Genomic DNA, 18,686 nt, shown 5'->3' on the forward strand with positions numbered 1-18,686 from the left:
TAACAACCTAGTTAATACAGTGTATTTTGTTATTGTCCTTCTCACATGTTTGGAACTTGCCCACAACTTATTCTACTTTAATTTATATGTGACATATATATCTGCCCATATTGCCTGCTGACAGGAGAAAAATGAGTGTCCCTCTTCCCTCTGTCCCTCTAAATTAACAATATATTGCTCTTGGACAGAGTTAAAATGGCAGAATTAAATTAAAAAAAAGTGTGGTACATATTGAATCAGCACTGTAAGAATCGATAAACAGTAGTATTGTATCATGAGACATTTGATGACAGCGGCATTAATAAAACTAATTGAAGCTCCCTCTTTGCAGATACACAGGCATCATTGTATTATCCGCCTCAAAAGATACGTTCTTAAACCTTTTATCTGACAGCAGCAACAAAAGAACACCACAAACAACTGAATGCTCTTCCTTAATTATGTTGGAACATAATTACTCAATTAATTTCTTAGTTCATATTTCAAACACCTTACTTGGCCATTGAACATTGACAGGTGATCTGATGAGCTCTGTGATTGGTGCATTAAGCCCATCTCTTCTTAAAGCCTCTCTTCCATTGCGTCAGCACTTTCTCTCTAACTGCATTCATCAGGACAGATCATTACATCCTTCCACTCCTCTCCTCACTTGCCTCTCTCTGTCTCTCATCCCATCCCTCACTACCAAATGAAAGGGAAACCCTGGTGTGTCTGAGGCCGGCCGGCAGCAGAGCCAGAGGTGGAAAGATGAGAAGGGAGAGGGAGGGGAGATGAAGGCAACGAGAAGGAATGAGAGAAGAGGGAGAGAAGAGAAAAAGCACAGCCTGCTCTGACTGTAAATGGTGTGAGAGAGGAGGAAAGTTTGTGTTGGAGGGATGATTAGTCTCTGTTAGGACTCTGTGGGAAGGAAACTGAAAAACCACCAGAGTTGGGCTATTAGTACGCAGCAGGATCACATTTAAGCTCCAAGTCTGTCTGCTGCAACTTTCAAAATCACACTGAAAACAAAGAGTCTGGAGAAGCACCTACTGTATGCTCAGTGCCATTTTACAGTTCAGTTGAGCATCTGTGTGCTGAATATTTCATATTCATCTTTTGATTGAAAAACCTTTATTTCTCTGAAACCCATTTGTTATGACATGTTATTGACTTTATTAGGGGGTTGTTATCAATTTCAGAAGTCAAACATTTTGCCCTAATTTTGAACAATAACTTTGCCATCAGTAGTTACTATGTGCCTTGCATTACACCCACATGGGTGTTTTTTCTTATATTTTCCTTAAATAGACCTGTTCTCAAGGTCATAGTAAAATGTTAGTTGTATAATGCTTTATAATCTAGCACTTTGTCGACTGCTCCTGTTAGCCCATTAGCCATGCTAGCACCTGCAGTTTAGTCTTACAGCCCTAACTCTGCTTTCCTGTCCTGTCTGCTTTTTCGTGACTTGACACAAGTCAATTTCTGCAAACAACATCTGGTCTGAATTCACCTTAATATAATTTTTTTTTCTCCGTCTTTGGTTATGTTGTAAACAAGGTACAAAAGCAGCACCTCTTCCTTCTATTGACCTGAAGCCCCCTCATACTCATGGTCCACCCACACAGGTGTTCTCACTTATGTGGCCTTATTAGACCTCTTCTTATGAGTGTGCAGGCATATAAAAATGACACTTGATTGACATCTACCTCATTCTGCCATTGGTTGTGTTGCACCTCTATACCTTTGTCACAGTGGAAATTTTGACAGGTGATACTATTAAAAGCGCCTTCCATTTAGGTGAGCCAGTTCCAGGGTCCTCACTGTCACGGCTTACAGGGACACTAACAAATTTGTCTCACCTGTCCTTTCCTGCTATGACAAGTCAAAATGTCTGCCGTGAAAAAGGTCTGTCTTGTCTGTTTTTCCCTGCATGGCTCCATCCACCTTCGACCTGACAAGAGGTCTAATTAGCCCATGTAATTGAAAACACCTGTGTATGTGTGTGGGACCTTTCAAGGCCCTACATGCCCATTTTACAGCCACACCTTTTTCACTTCTCACTGATCAGATCTCTCCTCAGGACTGTGGGGATATATAGATAGTGCTTGGCTGTCATCTCTCTGACTGAGGTGGGACAACTTTGTAAATCCACCATAGCTCCACCCAACATCAACCTGAGCAGAGGCCTAATCAGCAGACAAACTGAAAACACCTGTGTGAGCTTTTAAAAGAGGCAGGACACGGCCCAAATGGTTTTACCTTTTTTTTCATAACCCCCTTACAGCCTCACAACATTGTAGGATGGAAACATTTTGTTTTTTGTCAAAGGAAATTACACCAAAGCTGTTGCAGCACAGCAAATATTCTGTATTTGCTTCAGGCACCTTGTATAATTCACTTCAGACCCACCAGGGGAGATATTAAAGAGCTCAGTGGCAGTTTCATTTGGAGAAAGAAAAAATACAAAACCACTCATTTATTTGATTCACATTTCACAGTTCTGTTTTCTTTACAACAGCATTTGCATTATTTTTCACTAAGGTACAATCTGAAAACAATGCTTTAGGAGATCTCAGGAGATCACAAGAAATTCAAGCTGTGGGCAACTTTCAACTGTATCTTTATCCTTACTCTAAGGTCAATGTTGTGTGATTTTGAGATTTTGGTTATTTGGTTATAAAAACAGTGACAAAGTGATTTTTTAATCACTTGAAGTGGTATTTGTAATTTAAATTCCACAAGAGCAATTAGTTGATTAAATTATTGAAGCAAGTTTTTTCTTAATTATCAAGGAGGCATTTCCTCATTAATTAGGTTACTTTGCACTTTGCGTGTCCTTGTGATTATGTTTTTGTACACAGTTGGCACAAAACCCAACTTGAGCCAAAATTGTTGCTGAGTGAAGGAGAAATTCACCCTGCTTTGGCATTTCAGGACAGTATTTGGTTGGCCAGTAGATTAACGATGGAGAGCACTTGTTGGCAGAGAGAGAGGCCACTACAACATGCAGAAATGAATAAAAATATAAAGGATAAAGGATTTCATTTAGGTTCACTACGATGCACACAAAACAAAACACAAATTGAAATAAAGAAAGTGTCTGAATGGTGGGTATTGCTAAAATGAGTTGAGAATCTAAAGATCAGATTGAGACCAAATGCCATGACTGCTTTGGGAAACGTGACTCATGATCGTCTGCCCACACAATCCTCAAAAGAGGTAACCACACAGGTTATCTCAGATCCATTTCTGTCTATGATGAAAGCTATCTCAAGCACGCAAAGTCTTGTATTGATTCTCACAGTGAGTACTGTATGTGCTGGTTAAAGAGCTACAAAAAAAACACACACAAACACAAATGCACACACACACACACAAAAGCCACACAGAAAATATCAAAAGTCCAAGAGGAAGTCCAGTTATTTCCGGGACATCTCTCCCGTAGATGAAAAATACAATTTTCTATTAATCTGAACCAAAATAAGCATAAAACACTCAGTGAAGGATTGAGTGATTTGTGCTTTAATGCAGCCCACAGAGTATTTACAGTGGTGTTCTGCTAGGATTAGTTGTGTGAGAGGATTAGTGAAGCTGCATTACTGCTGTTTTATTTAACTCACAACAGCAAAAGACTAAAAATAAAAGCCTCTTAACCACATTTAGGCAACATGAGAGGCCAGGCCAGACAGTTAGACAAACATGTTTGTGTCCTCTTTTAAAAAAACCCGTGCTGAAAAGGGATGTGCATAAACACACACACCCACAAACACATGTTCTCACACACTCAACTTTCTGTACTTAATCTATAATCTAGTAATCTTCTGAATATTGCCCTGCGCAGCATATGCTACGCAAGGAAACACTGTGTCATATCTGTTAAGGCGATGATGCTGGTGAGAGTGCAGCATATGCAGATACTGGCAGGATCAACAGAGTGGGAAACTCGCAGAGAGGGGAGAGGATTAATGCGAAAAGACTGGGAGAGAGAGGGAGACAGTGAAAGAGAGCGAATGAGAGAGAGAGATTTGCAGAGGCAGCACATCAGCTCTCTCTCTCTGTCTCTCTCTCTCTCTCTCTCTCTCTCTCTCTCTCCCACACTCTCTTACCTTGCATCAGCATTGATCACAGTACATCAGTAAAGTAAAGAGCACCCCATCCATCAGTGCATGACTCTGGAGCTGCTGTAAAGAATACTAAAGCTGCTCTCCACAGTGCGCGCACAACCGCACACAGAAGCACAATCATATGCACACTGTTTACTATATAAACATTGGCTTTAAACCGGCCAAAATAGAGGCACCACTAATCCACTTAAATTCTACTACATTTGAGAGTACGCACTGGGATTGTTCCAATGCTGAACCAAAGAGCAACACTTTCCCCAATCATATTTTTATTGAGGGAATCACAACTGGTGCCAATTGTACATTGAGCAGTGTGTTCATCCCTCTTTTGGTTCAGGTTTTGCTCTCATTTGGTGACTTTATTGCGCTTTCAACTACTGGATTGTCCAGGATTAAGCTTTTCTATTTTATACATTTCATTATCTCTGCATGAACCTAATGGAAACACCTCTGAAGTTCTGCTTCTAATGGACTGCTTTGGAAAATAAAGTATGAATATACTCTTGGATGTTTTACAATCTACATTTCGTCATCGTAATTGTATATACTATGATTTTCTGTTGTGAATCTATTCTGTACACATGACATCTATTGCATGCCTGTCCGTCCTGGGAGAGGGATCCCTCCTCTGTTGCTCTTCCTGAAGTTTCTTCAATTTCTTCCTTTTTAAAAGGCTTTTTCTGGGTTTTTTTCCTCATTTGAATCGAGGGTCTAAGGAGTGTCGCATGCTGTGCAGATTGTAAAGCCCCGTGAGGCAATTTGTGATAATATTGGGCTATATAAATAAAATTGACTTGACTTGACTTGAACATATATGGCTTCATTTTTCCTGGCCACATATATGAAGCTCCTATATAGGATATGTTCCATTCATTATTCACGTAGCTTCAAGCGTGCCAGCTCTACTGGGAAAACTCTGGAAAGAGCGTATTCCACTTTTCATCCAGCCAGCAGAAGACAAACAACACTTGCAAACCACAAACATGTAACCTAAAGAACATTGCTAAAACACAATATAATAGCACTAATCCGTCCAAATCATTCTTGGGTACAAATATAGCAAAACAAAAGCTCTGGATGGTTTCCTGCCTCTCCTGAAAGCCTGTCTCAAATATCTAAATGGTTCAAAAGGTAACACTCACCCATTTGTTTCCTTGCCAAACATCTGGTCATTTGCAGAATCTCCTGAGACTGTAAATCAGAAACTGTGTACAGGGGGAATGAAGGGGGCGGGAAACAGGGTCAAATGGACCCCAAGGAGGCAGAGCAACTCGCTTTGATGTGCTTCGAGCCGGACAGTTTGTAAATTACACAATGACATAATGATTCATCACCGTACAAATAATAAACAAGACTCACTCATTGAAATATATACCTCTACAATTTCTCTTTGCTCTCTGGAGCTCTGATCTCTTCTTACAGTCCTAATTCATGGAGATTAGGTGCATTTGAATATAAAATTGCCTGAAGGTGTGAATGTGAGCATAAATGTGTGTCATATGTGTTAGTTCTGTTATAGACTGGCCACTCCAGGGTGGGCCTTGCTTCTTGCTCTGTACAGATTGTAAAGCGCCTTGAGGCAAATTTGTAATTTGTGATATTGGATTATATAAATAGACAATGAATCAGTTTAATGAATCTTAATGGCGACAACAGGCAACAACATATATCTGTATGTCTGCTCATTCAACAAAAAAGGCCTCAGATATTTGAAATAATTCAAGGATTAAGGCACAAATGGTGAAATACATTTTTCATCAAAGGGGGTTATTTATTTCAATACAGGCAAAAAAGCATTGGGATATTAGAGCTAGACTGATAAATTGGCCAGGCTGATATATCGATTGATATCAGCTTATTGCAGATATATCAAGTTCGACATATATATATAACAGCTGATAAGTAACAAGAAATTGCAGGACAGAAATACAAAACTAGGTTTGAAGTCATTTAGAAACAATGTTTTGGCTGATATACAGTCATCACATTATTTATACCCAAAGATTGATGATGTCACTATTGACCTCAAAAATCCAGTATCGATATCAGGCTGTCTGAGATTGTGACTAAACACCTCTCACTATTTATATTATACTAGTAATGTTAAAGGGAATAAATATATGCAGGTGTTCGTAAAAAGGCAAGCGACCACAGTGAGCTGGCATAATGTAGATAACTATGTAAATTTACAGCAAGTATCATGTTCTCAATTCACAAAACTGGACAAGAATTTAACTAATGATGTTTTGGTGAAATATGAAACATTGTTGTATATTTAATATTAGAATGATTTTTAAAAGATTTTCATCTGATTCCTTTCATTTGTATTTTCTTCTGTGCGAGTTAAAACGCACTGTAATTTGCACCCTGCAGCTCTTGCTGCAATGTATAGTTTTCGGTCTGAGGGATGCGATGAACCAACAACCTTCAAATCCCAAAGTAAGCTCCTCTGGTCATCCTTGTCTCTAATAAAAGGAAATTGTATGTTGGTTATACACATTTCAGAGCATCTATCCTTGCTTGCCGAGAGCTTACTCGAAAGGGCGATTCCCATCTCAGTGTGACTTTAATGTAAAATAAAGCCAAAAGAATTCCAGACACGGAATTGGAAATTCAAATGCATGTATCCGTAAGACTGTGTTCCTATGAATACCAAAGGCGAGTATTGTACAAACAACTAAGAACAAAACCGCTGCGCCACCCACCAGGCAAATACCTCTGGAGGACAAATTGGAAATTGAATCATAAACTATAAAGAGCCAAGGTTGAGTTCAGCTGCGGAAGAAAAGAGAGACGAGATGGAGGAGGAGAGGAGGAAAGAAAGAACGGCTGCATTAAATAAAAGTTCACTCTTTCTCTTCTGCCCCTGCAGAAATTCACGCTGTGCTACCTGATTGAAATTTCCTGGTTTAATAGCTGTGAAATAAAGTAAGAGTTGGGAAGAGGTGGAAAGAGAGAATATGAAACAGAGGGCAAAGGAGAGGAATGGAGCAGTGGCGGAACGAGGAAGGAGAGAGAGGGAGATTTGGAAACTCAAAGACCAAAAGATACATGGATTTAATGGGGAGTGAATTACTTCATGACTTGTAAAAACTGCAATCAAGGCTAATTAGTCATTGCTGCTTTAAATGTGTCTCCCTGCAGGTCTCTTGCCAAAATCTTAATCCACACAACTGTTGTTATCATCCTAGTTCCACACAGTGGTTTAACCAAAGGCTGAGAGTCAATAGAGGCTTTAGTTTTGCTTAAGAAACCATACAGATGTACCAGCAGGGTTGGCTGGTGAGCTAACAGGTAACGATTAGCGCTAATGAATGCAATGAGAGGGCCCCAATGAGGTAATCTCACTGTGCAGCCAGAGGAAACTCTCCATTTACACCAATTAGTGCAAACACATAGTCAGACAGTGACCATAGCACCCAGACACATTCTGTACTGTAAATACTTTTATTGCTAATTCTGACAGTTCAACTATTTGAGTGGGTGCATAGTGCAAATCCCCACCTCTGCATCTACCTTGGGATCTGTCTCAGATTCTCTGTTGTGTTTGTCAATAAAATGTTGGCAGACTTCTGAGTGGGATTCTTTCTTTATTGTTTGACCTAATGGTAGCTTTACAGAAATACCTGTCCCCCAGGACTTTCAGACATCAGTGCAGAAGGATATCTTTAGGTTAGCGTGGATCACAGTATGTTTTACTGTTTTCCACGGAAGCATTTTCTTTGACAACAACACATTTTTAGCCAAGCTAGTGGCATGACTCTAGGGATGTCGGTCCAACACTGTGGTGCAGACTGAAATATCTCAACTTTGGTGATCCCCTGACTTCTAGTGCCACCACAATTTTGACTTTTTTCGTTTTTAGCGAAATGTCTCAACAACTATTGAATGGATTGCCGTGAAGTTTGGTACAGACATTCATATTCCCCTCAGGATGAACTGTAATAACTTGATCCCTTGACTTTTCATCTCGCACCACCAGAAAGATTTCACTTATTCTGTGCAATATCTCTACAGATGGATTGCCATTAAATGACAATCATGGTGCTAACTTTGGTGTCTCAACTCTGTTTCAGACACTCATATCCCACTTAGGATTGATGGTAATAACTTTGGTGATCCCCTGACATTTCTTATATCACCATCATCAGCTCAAAACAATACTTCGGTTCATGACCAAAACCTGCAAAACTAATGACTGACCCATTAGCCACAACTGTACTTTGTGTTTAGTGCTAATTAGCAATGTTAGCATACAAACACACCCGACTAAGATGGTGAATGTGGTGAACATTATACTAGCTAAACTTCAGAAGCTGATCTTGGATAATGGATTTCTAAATGATAAGACATTTCACATTTCCATTACATTATATTACATTCTTGAATTCTTAGACTTTGAGGTATAGAAGATCCAAATCAATAATACACTTTTACCTTTTGATCTTATTAACCTGTGTATCATCTAGAATCGCTGGCCTAAAACAGTGAAACACACACACAAATGGCAACAGCAGAGGACACACATGCATAGATACTGAACATTCACAGCACATGGCTAGTCCTTAGTAACCCAATCACACCCTCACAGTCCGCTTTTGTTTATCTGTCGACCTGGTTCTTCAGGCACAGGCCATGAATCATACTGCCTCCTAGCAGAGTGCATCTCGCTGTCTGGCGTCACCTTTCTACTTTCATAGATATTCATTTTCTGCACATGGTGGAAAATAACAGCTATAAACACACTTCCCCCTGGTAGAAAAAGCCATTTTGGCTGCTTTGTGATCCTCTGGTTCAATATTTCAGCAAACAGGCAGTCTGCTTGACAGACATTAGAGAATGTATCTCTGCATCCCTTGAATATACAATGGAATCATGTCTGAGTAGGAATAAACATACAAGATTATCCTGTGATAGACTAAAAAAGGCCAGAGTGCCTGTAGCCAGTTATCAAAAACACTCCTGGCACCTTAATAACTGAATACATCATGGTTAAAACAACATGTGCGTTACCAAGGACACGCTGATTGGCGAAGGTTAGTTTATGCAAATGCAGTTCCTTGGAATTTGTCAACACCAATTGAAGTGGAGCAAAGGGGAAAAGAAGAGAGAGAGAGCGAGCCAGGGGCTGAATAACACCCATAATGATGAACAAATGGGCAGATTATAATTAACAGGTACCTTGGTTGCTGTACAGCAATGGCTCAAAGATCGTGACGTCTTCAGTGAAAACCAGTATGACAAAATGTAATGTAATAGTAATTTGATAATGAGCAAAATTTTGCTTTGAGCAAAGAGGTAATTTTTAAACATGCAATGACCTGCTTGGACTAAAAAAGCCTTCAGTCTTCATTGTGATCTGTTTTTCCATCCCATACCGCAGTTCATCTGGTGTATTGTTATGAATTACTGTGAAAATGTTTCTATGTACAATATATCAGTGCTTTCTGAAAAATAAAATACTCCATTACAAGTTAGTTCTGCATTCAACATACTACTTATGAGTAAATAAAAGTACAAAAGCATCACTAGCAGAATGTACCTAAAGTATTAAAACAAAAAGTAAAATTGTCCCTGTTACTGTTACTGACCACTAAGATATATTTTGTGGTTGTGAGATAACTAATGTAGCAAAGAAGAAAAAACAAAGTTCTGATACACAAACGTTTTAGACTTTTCTCTTATCTGAAGTATTGAATCATTTTACATGTTTGGGCATCAGTTATTTAGATAATTTTGAGGTGAACTGTCTTATTGGTGGAACCGCTAAAAACTCATTGACATCTGAAACCGTAACTACGCACTGCTTTTTTGTAAGGGGTCACAAGCCAAAAAAGGTCGGGAACCGCTGGTTTAATCGTTAACAATATATTGTGTTTTATAAGCTTATATGTGTTTTGAATTAAAAATTGTAATCTGCAAAGTAACGAGCAACTATAACTGTAAAATTAATATAGTGTAGTGAAAAGTACAATATTTTCCTTTGAAATGGAGTGGAGTAGAAGTATGAAGTATTACAAAATTGTACCTGAATACATGTACTTAGTTTACTGCACAGAGGAGGGGGTGCTGTGGTTTCTATATTTAACTGGGTTATTTTGGCAATTTTGTAATTTACTTCATAGTTACTATCTTTTTGATAGTGATCAAATCCCTCTCTAAAGTGCACCCCACTTGCATATTCCACATTTATTCAGAAATATGTCACATGACTGATGCTCTAACTGCCATTTAACTGAGACTTTAGCACCCAAGCTGTAATTATTATCTCCTGTCATGCTCTCCCTATTGTATGGAGTTTCATGATACTCAATGAAGGCAATTTGTTTATATGAACTGCCAACAAATAGGCAACAAATATCCTTTTTTAAATTAATGATGTGTATTATTTGATACTAATTGTAAAAGTAGTCTTTTCATCGTCTATATCTGGGGAATGAAGAAGGAATTGACAACATTAACACACACACACAACAGCATTAAGAACAAAATATCTGTAGTAAAAGAAGGAAACACTTCCTCTTCAGTACCACAAAAGAACGTATCACTATTATGGTGCCACCTTATCACATCCTTATCACCAGACAAGAACATCGATGCTCTGCCACCGCCTAGTTTATATCCAATGACAAAGTTTTTACAATTGTCACTTTCTTCAAACACCCGGATCTCTCCTCCCTTACTTTCTACCTCACTGCATAAAGGACATGCTACTTCCTGCATAACGCTGAACATTGCAAATGACATAAATCGTGAGGTGCAGTATGAACATAATTTCTAGGGATACTGGACTGGAAGTATTGCAAGAGACTGATTGAGAATAAATAGCGATACTTGATTATCCCACTCCTAATAGTAATAATAATTAGTTGATTTCATTAATTTGGCCTCCCTCTCTGTCTCACACATGCAGCATATGAACATAACCGCGCTCTCTCCGCCTCTTGACCAGCGAATCAAAAAGTGGTTGGTAACACTGGGACGTTTGTCAGCATGAAAAATTTCACATTTGTAATTTTCAGCTTGAATTTTTCACAAGCCATATGGAGCCGTGTTGTAGACCAAGCATGGAGTGCAGCTTTACTGTGGAGCTGCCTCTAAGGAGGGCAGACAGCCTGTCTCCGCACATCACATTAGGGAGCCTCTTTGAGTGTGCATGCATGTAGGTGTGTGTCTTTGCATGTGCGTTTACTGCTGGCCTGTCTGCGTGCCAGACTGAATGCATATGGCCCTCTGAGCTTGTGTGAGAGTGGTTTAGCACATGCATCTTATCATCCCTATACATCTTTGTCCTTACAGCTCTATTTCCCCATTCTTGGCAGGCAGAAGGCCTTTCAGAGTAAGTTAAGTTCTTACTAGGCTCAAATCAGTGGAGATGTATGGCGATTGCAGCCTGTAGACTGAGAATCAATGACTCGACAGTGTGTGGTGAAGTGATCAGCATAATCGCTGTTCCGCTTTACTTCAAAATCCAAGCCAAGCTGTTTCTCCAAGACTATTGGCAAAGCCACTGAGACATTTAACCAAAGCATAGACTTTGCCTACAAATAAGATCTCTTCATTGCAGGAGATCTGCAGTCTATGAAGAGTGTTGGAGCTCCGCGGTATAAAGCCTGTAATATTAACACAGTTCTGTAGTGATGTGTATAATAAAGCATGTGAATAAGAGAAACTGACAGGAAGATGGATGGTTTAACAGATGGAGAGGAACCTATGGCAAAGTAGAGGCATCTTTTTCTGTTCTGGCCAGAGAGATAAAAATCTGGAGAATAAAAGGTGAGCAGAAGCTGGGCAGGCACGCACACACACACATTTACACGCGCACTTGCTGATGCTTCTTTTGCCACTTCTCAGCCCCCTCGACTTTCCTCCTAGGTCGCTACAGCTGTCTTGTCAGCACGAACCTCTTGAGCTGGTGGCAAGAACAAGCATATCCACACACTCACACACATACACACATTAAGGCTGGGCAGTATGGCCAAAAAATATATTTTCTTTCAAGCTTGAGGGTGATTCACAATTGTAATTGTTTTGTTTTCCCCTGCAAAAACACGGGAAAACAGAAATATAATTGATACATCATATTTTTTGAAGAAAAAATAATAAGAGACCTGTGCCACCTGCAAGACCATTTTGCATATTAAAAAAAACAGGTTATGCCATACAGCTATGGACTGTCAGTACCAGATGCTTCAACTAAGATGAGCATTGACATTCAGGCTAATTATCAGTTTCAGCACAGGCAGCAGCATAAAAGTCTGCACACTAATTCATTTTCTCCTGCTGTTTGTGTTTCTTGACAAGACTTCAGGCTGATATCTGCAGACAGCTGGGTGGCTAGCGTCGATTCTGCACACTTTTCTGTCGAGTCACCTCTTACAACAAAAGATAACACCTGGTCAACAAACACAAGCTGGGCTCAGATCAGTTTATTCCTGTCATTACCATTCGACAATTAAATGAACTACAAGGTGGCCAGAGCCAACTAGGCGCCTGGAGTCACGACACACAACCTGCGGCTGGTGCGCATGTAGTTTAACTATTCACATTACATTTTACAGGACTGTCGTGACAGCTGATATAGCCAGCTATCATGTACGTTACTTTTTTACTGAATGTAACACTGTTGTGCATGTTGAAATAACTCGCTTTTCATGATGTAGACATTTTACACATTGTGCAAAAACAAACATTGGAATAAATCAAATTAATTCAATATATATTGCCCATACTAACACACATACTCACTATCTTAGTTATGACCTTGGCCACAAATAGATCGAAGTTATAGGAAGGAAAGGAGGAGAGGAGGATGTAACCGCAGCAACCATCGTGCAGCGGGGTGCCATTTTCATGAGAGCTGAATTGAATGACTTAAGTCACTCCCTCAGCCCAATAATATAACAATCAAATTTTCTTTACATGCCGGCATATATATGTGTGTGTGCCTGTGAATGTGTGCGTGAAAGAGACAGTATGTGTGCGTGTGTAATGTATGTTTGTGTGAGTCAACCTTGCAGTGACCTAAGGGATTGTATTCAGTAATTATCTGATTACTCGTCTGTTTTTCCCCACTCAGACAACCTGCAACTGGATAACGCTGTAATTCCCTGATTACAACTTACTCTACAATCAATCACCCATTAACGGAAGCACACAGGCGATACACATGCCCACACACACACACACACACACACACACACACTCACAGACACAATCATATGACGAGTCAAGGTAAAATACCAACACCACCATTACTGCCACTATTTCAGTGGATAGTACAATAAAATAACCATGACAGGATCGACACAAAGCTGACACGACTACCAAATTTTTTCTCATCTTGTGACTTTGCCATTCATCTCTCTCACCCGGTGCTTTTGAGTGTTTTCGTTCGCTTTGTGCAGACATCAGCACTTCACTTAGCCCGGTGATGCACCACAATAAGAGAGCATCTCTGTCCTCTTTCCATGTCTTTTCACCATCCTTCCATTTATGAAAATGTTTGCCCTTGCCTTGTCAAGAATTGCTGGCAGCCAGAGAAGAGCAGAGTCAATTTTACACACAAACAGAAACAGCACACACATAAAGCTATGGTTATAGGTACTCGCATTCCAGCAAGGAAACACGCACACACGGTACACACACATAAACTCACACAAAGAACCTTGTAGTCTCCGAGAAGTGATAACATTATGAGAAATTTTCAATTTCTACACACAAGGCCAAAGGACTAGTGCACTATCTGTCTAAGATGCTGCATTCTCCTTAAAGAATTATAGAAAAGTCATCCACGCAAGGCAAATGTTGAGACATACAATACACTGACTGCAGTATAAATATCTTTAGATCGGAGACATTACACACACAACAAAAAACAATGACAAACAGAGACAACTAGCTCAGATGAAGGGTAGTTGGTGCACGCCACTTTATCACGACATGAAAGCCAAGGGCAGAGCTTAACATTTTCAAGCCATCACTGCCTATCACATGTAGTCAACCCAAAGACAAAATCCACTATCATCACTTCGTGGTTTTATCCTCAGGTGATCTTTGTCATTGTAAATTACTTATTTTGGTCAGATATGTTTTTTAACATGTTAGTCACGTCCTTCTCTTTGCTCCACAAGTCTGGAGGAGCAGTCTTGAAATATAATGTTGCTGGTTGAATGATCATATCTGTAAAGCAGGCATCAACCATTCAAACTTGCAGATTGACATCTTACATCCACTGGAGCGCTAAAGATCTGCATCTTTACTGACGTCACCAAAGTGCATTTTAGTATATTGTAATCACATCACTAGCTCTCTGTCCAACAACAGATTCAATTCAAACTCCTTCTCTTCATTTACAAAGCTCTCCATAATCAAGCTCCCTTCCACCTCACCAACCTTCTCCTCCTCCACACTTCTTCCTGCAGCCTCCATTCCTCAAATGCCAACCTCCTGTTCCCACCATGCACCGGACCGATGTGACAGGGCCTTCTCCATAGCCACCTCCTCCCTCTGGAGAACATCCAAAACTGCTACAGTCTAGATTCGAGAAGTCTCTTAAAACTCCCTATTTTTTATGTCAGCTTTTATGTCCTGCTCAGTTTCATGAAGAAAACATTAATCTAGGTTTGTTGTACTGGATAATATTGGATGGAGCTAGGTGTACCCAATTACAACACAATTATTCAAAACAGCTCACATTATAATGAAATTCATTACAAAACTACAGCCAATTAACTCATGGTCATGAAATCATCATCTTTTCTTCTCAGGCATATAAAAAGCTCTTATTCATACACAGGTAGCAGGTGCTTTTCTATTAAAGCTTTTTTCTCAGAAATAGGTAATTTTTAGTGTCACACACGGGTGATCATTGTGAACCAGAGAGGCGAAGATACCAACCTTCACATGAGAAATGAACCGAAAAGCAGAGAGAGGCCTCTGGGCTCAATCATGCTAGTGACTCAGCCACTTGGCCCACATGGGAGGGGAATCACGTAACCAGGGATTTCTAATCCATAAGGCTACAGGCATTTTGGAGAGTCGCCCCACTCTGATGGGACTGCAAGACGTGAAAGCTCCTGAACTGAGAAGACCTTTCTTGTTGGATTACTCGTATCCCTCTTTCTTTTATTAAAGAACTTTTTGTGTGTTCTTCCTGGCAACCAGCCTCTGTGGTCTCGTATTTCATTGTGAATCCGACCTCTGCATTCCCTCGGGTAGCACATGGCCTATTCACTCCAACTTTACAACATGTGAAAAGAAATTGGCTGCAGAGGCTGCCTGCAGTGGTAATCCACAATAGATCCAATACCATAAACGCTGTACACACGCACTCACCAAGTGACAGGAATATGGACTGTATATATACACACACACATACACACACACACACACACAAATAGACATACACACATACATCTACCTACCTGTGTGGCTCCTGTGTGCATGTGTGAGGGAGGCCAAACAGAGGGACAGCAGTAGACTCCACACACCTACTCCGCAAATGCAAGGACCCCGTTCCCGCATTCTGCCAGAAAGAAACAAAAACACACATACTCCATTAGGGTATACAAGTATACTGTACATTGTATGACTGACAACCATTGGATAGATTGCTGTGAAATTTTGTACAAATATTCATGGTCAACAGATGATAACTCCTAGTGATTTGGTGATCCATTGACTTTTCTAGCGCCACCAGCAGGTCAGTTTTCACCTATCCAGTGAAATATCTCGACATCTACCTCATGGATTGGGACAAAATTTTGTGCAGACATTCATGGTTTCTATACCATAAATTATAATAGCTTTAATGGGCCATATCTATAATTATTATTTGTAGATTTGGAATCTGTTTAATTCTCTTGGCAGCCAACAGGAAAACGTCAAAAGCAGAGATGAGCCAAGTTCTGTTAATACAATCTACATCGTCGTTGTCCAGTGATTAACTACTGTGTATGTGTTTTGTAAATTTGAATGGTTGCAAATAGACGGCATCTGTTGAGTGAAGAGTACTGTTAATCCAAACCAAAGCAGTCCAAAGCTTTCGCAGCCCACTCAGGTCTGACAAATGTCTGTTGACAACATGTACACACAAACTCACAAACAAGGCAATAAACAGTCTAATAAAAACAATAATGAAGGCTTTCTAATAAAAACCAAAACAAATCAAGTAAAAACGGTCTAATAGAAAACAAAAGCAACCAAGAATTATGTTTTTTTATTAGTCAGCAATATAGTTTTAATAATGGATTTTATTTTTGTCTGGGCAAACAATGATGAGTAAACACTACAAAACACAAAATCTCTTGTGTGTGTGTCTCTCTCTCTTTGTCCAAATGCAGGTGTTTACATTGAATTGGTGAGCAGGGATGCATATGATTAAAGCACTTTATATTCTGAGCACTGAGTAGGACGGAAACTTCAGCCGCAGACAAACAAACTCTCTCTCTCCATCAGGGAAACTGTGTTTTGTAAGAAAGCTTGTATACATGTGTGTCAGTGTGTGAATAAATTAACTGCAGGAGGCTGGCGAAGCAAAAGCAAACGTATGAGACAACATGAGAAACTTAACAAGCCATTTTAGCTTGAACACGGCATGTTAACATAAAAACAAACAGAAGTGGATGCAACTGAGTGGTTGGGAGAATGAAGATTTGCCCCGAACACTTCAACTCCTTAAACTACTTCTACTACTCTGGTTTTCACACTCTTGATCTCTTTGCATCCCTCTCCACACCTCCAAGAGTTGACTTTTGTTTTTATATTTTTTTGACAGAGGAGCTTGATGTTGTCTTGTACTTCGGAGCATGTTTTTTGGGTTCTGAAGTGCAGCATTACTCACTATAGACTGGGACCATAATAAACTGGTAGTAAAATAAAGTGACAGTGCATATAATTTACTTACTCAAAAAGTGAATTTAGTGTTAAGTCACTCTTTAAATACTTTTCATGGTGGTTGATTTTCCTTATCTAGTAAGCCAGCAAATGTGTTGCAGAAACAATAAAATGATTCTCGTGAACTACTTTTAGAGCAGATATGTGATGATGTAAGTAAAACAATCCAAACTTTCCAGGTTTGTGTGAGAGTCTGTGCAGATTAGCTCAGTGCAGATGAGATTATACAAACACCTGGTCGAGTCGGTGCTGATGTGTTTATTTATGCACATGTATTTGGGCATATATCTGCGTGCACATGTGTGTGAGCTATGAGGAAGTGTGTGTGTCTGTGTGTGTGTGTGTGTGTGTGTGTGTGTGTGTGTGTGTATGTGTTAAGCCCTGGCTTGAGTTCTGAGCTGGGTGTGTGAGTCATCTGGCTATGCAGCCAGGCATTTCTAGAGCTGGGAGAAGCTGCAAAGCCACACAGGCTGAGCCAAGGCTTTCTCTGGTTAGAGGGCATCACACACACACACACACTCATACAGAATCATACACATATACGCTTTATTGTCGCTTTTCATCTTTTCCCCCATTCATCTCTTCTGGTCTCCTTTAGTCTTCCTATATCCTGTCCTCCCTCCCTCCCCCTCTCACCCCCTTCCTCCTGTCCACACCTATGCTCCGCTGGTAGTAAATAATTAGGAAACAAAGCAGAGACGCTGCCTGCTTCCTCTCCAGCTCATTTAGACACACAGCAGTGTTTGTGATGATGCAGTGCCACTTCATTTTGGCTGGTTGTTTGGTCTGTCTGCCGCAGAATGAGTGGGTGTGCGTTATAGAAATGGAGAGAGAGAACGAGAGAAAGGGGGGTGGGGGGGGGGGGGGGGGCGTATGTGTGTATGTGTATGTGTGTGTGTCTGTCTGGCTGCTCGGGAACACAGGGTTCTGATCAATAACATCTAAACAGCTTGACTTTCCATCAGTATCAAACTCAGCAGCCAATGGTGACTCATGTGCGCGCACGCGCGCGCGCGCACACACACACACACACACACACACACACACACAAACTCACAAACAACAGCCACTTTTATGCATTGATAAACCAAAAGACTGCACTGGCGTGAGTTCAGCAGTTTGTGAATTTTGAGAACTGCTTGTATGCTAACTGCTTGTAAACAATTAAGTTTACACTTGTTTGCATGTTATTCTCATGCATATGTGTTGAAAAGATGTTTCCTGCAGCCCCTTCAGGTACTGTAGACGTCAGACAGACTCCTCCGATCATATCCGCCAATGTGAATAGTGGTTGAAAAGCAGCATTGGATCCTCTAACCCTGGATGATGTAGCTTTCATTAGCCGAACACAGAGAAGCAAAAGAGAAAAGAAGAGCGAGAGGAGAAAGAGTGGTGGTCTCCGATGAGTTCTGCAGTCTGTTCCATCCCTTTAATTAGTCCCATTGGAATGCCCTCCCCGCTCCACACGGCTGATCAGCTTCCCCTCTATATCTCCAGTCTGTATTTGTGTGCATGTGTGCGTGGGCGCGTGTGTGTGTTTGTATGCATCTTAGCTAAAGCCGGACAGACATCTCACGGGCATATGAGCTCTGGTTGAGCTCCCAACGGTCGAGGAGAAAAATGTAGTGGAAATGCATTAATATTCAAGGAGTTTCCATTCCCAGAGATATCCGCCATTTAGAAAAT

The 18,686-nt window shown here is 40.3% G+C and overlaps 1 protein-coding gene across 1 annotated transcript in view; it reads right to left on the reverse strand.

Moving 5' to 3' along the window:
- LOC139288522 (chemokine-like protein TAFA-2) overlaps positions 1–15,629 on the reverse strand; it is a 34,876-nt gene extending 19,247 nt beyond the window's left edge. The window contains exon 1 of the mRNA XM_070909831.1: positions 15,530–15,629. Coding sequence (XP_070765932.1) covers positions 15,530–15,629 — 100 coding nt within the window. The remainder of the gene's footprint in view (positions 1–15,529) is intronic.
- Between the last annotated feature and the right edge of the window lie 3,057 nt (positions 15,630–18,686).

This window comes from Enoplosus armatus, chromosome 8, assembly GCF_043641665.1.
Source record: "Enoplosus armatus isolate fEnoArm2 chromosome 8, fEnoArm2.hap1, whole genome shotgun sequence".
NCBI classification, from domain to species: Eukaryota; Metazoa; Chordata; class Actinopteri; order Centrarchiformes; family Enoplosidae; genus Enoplosus; species Enoplosus armatus.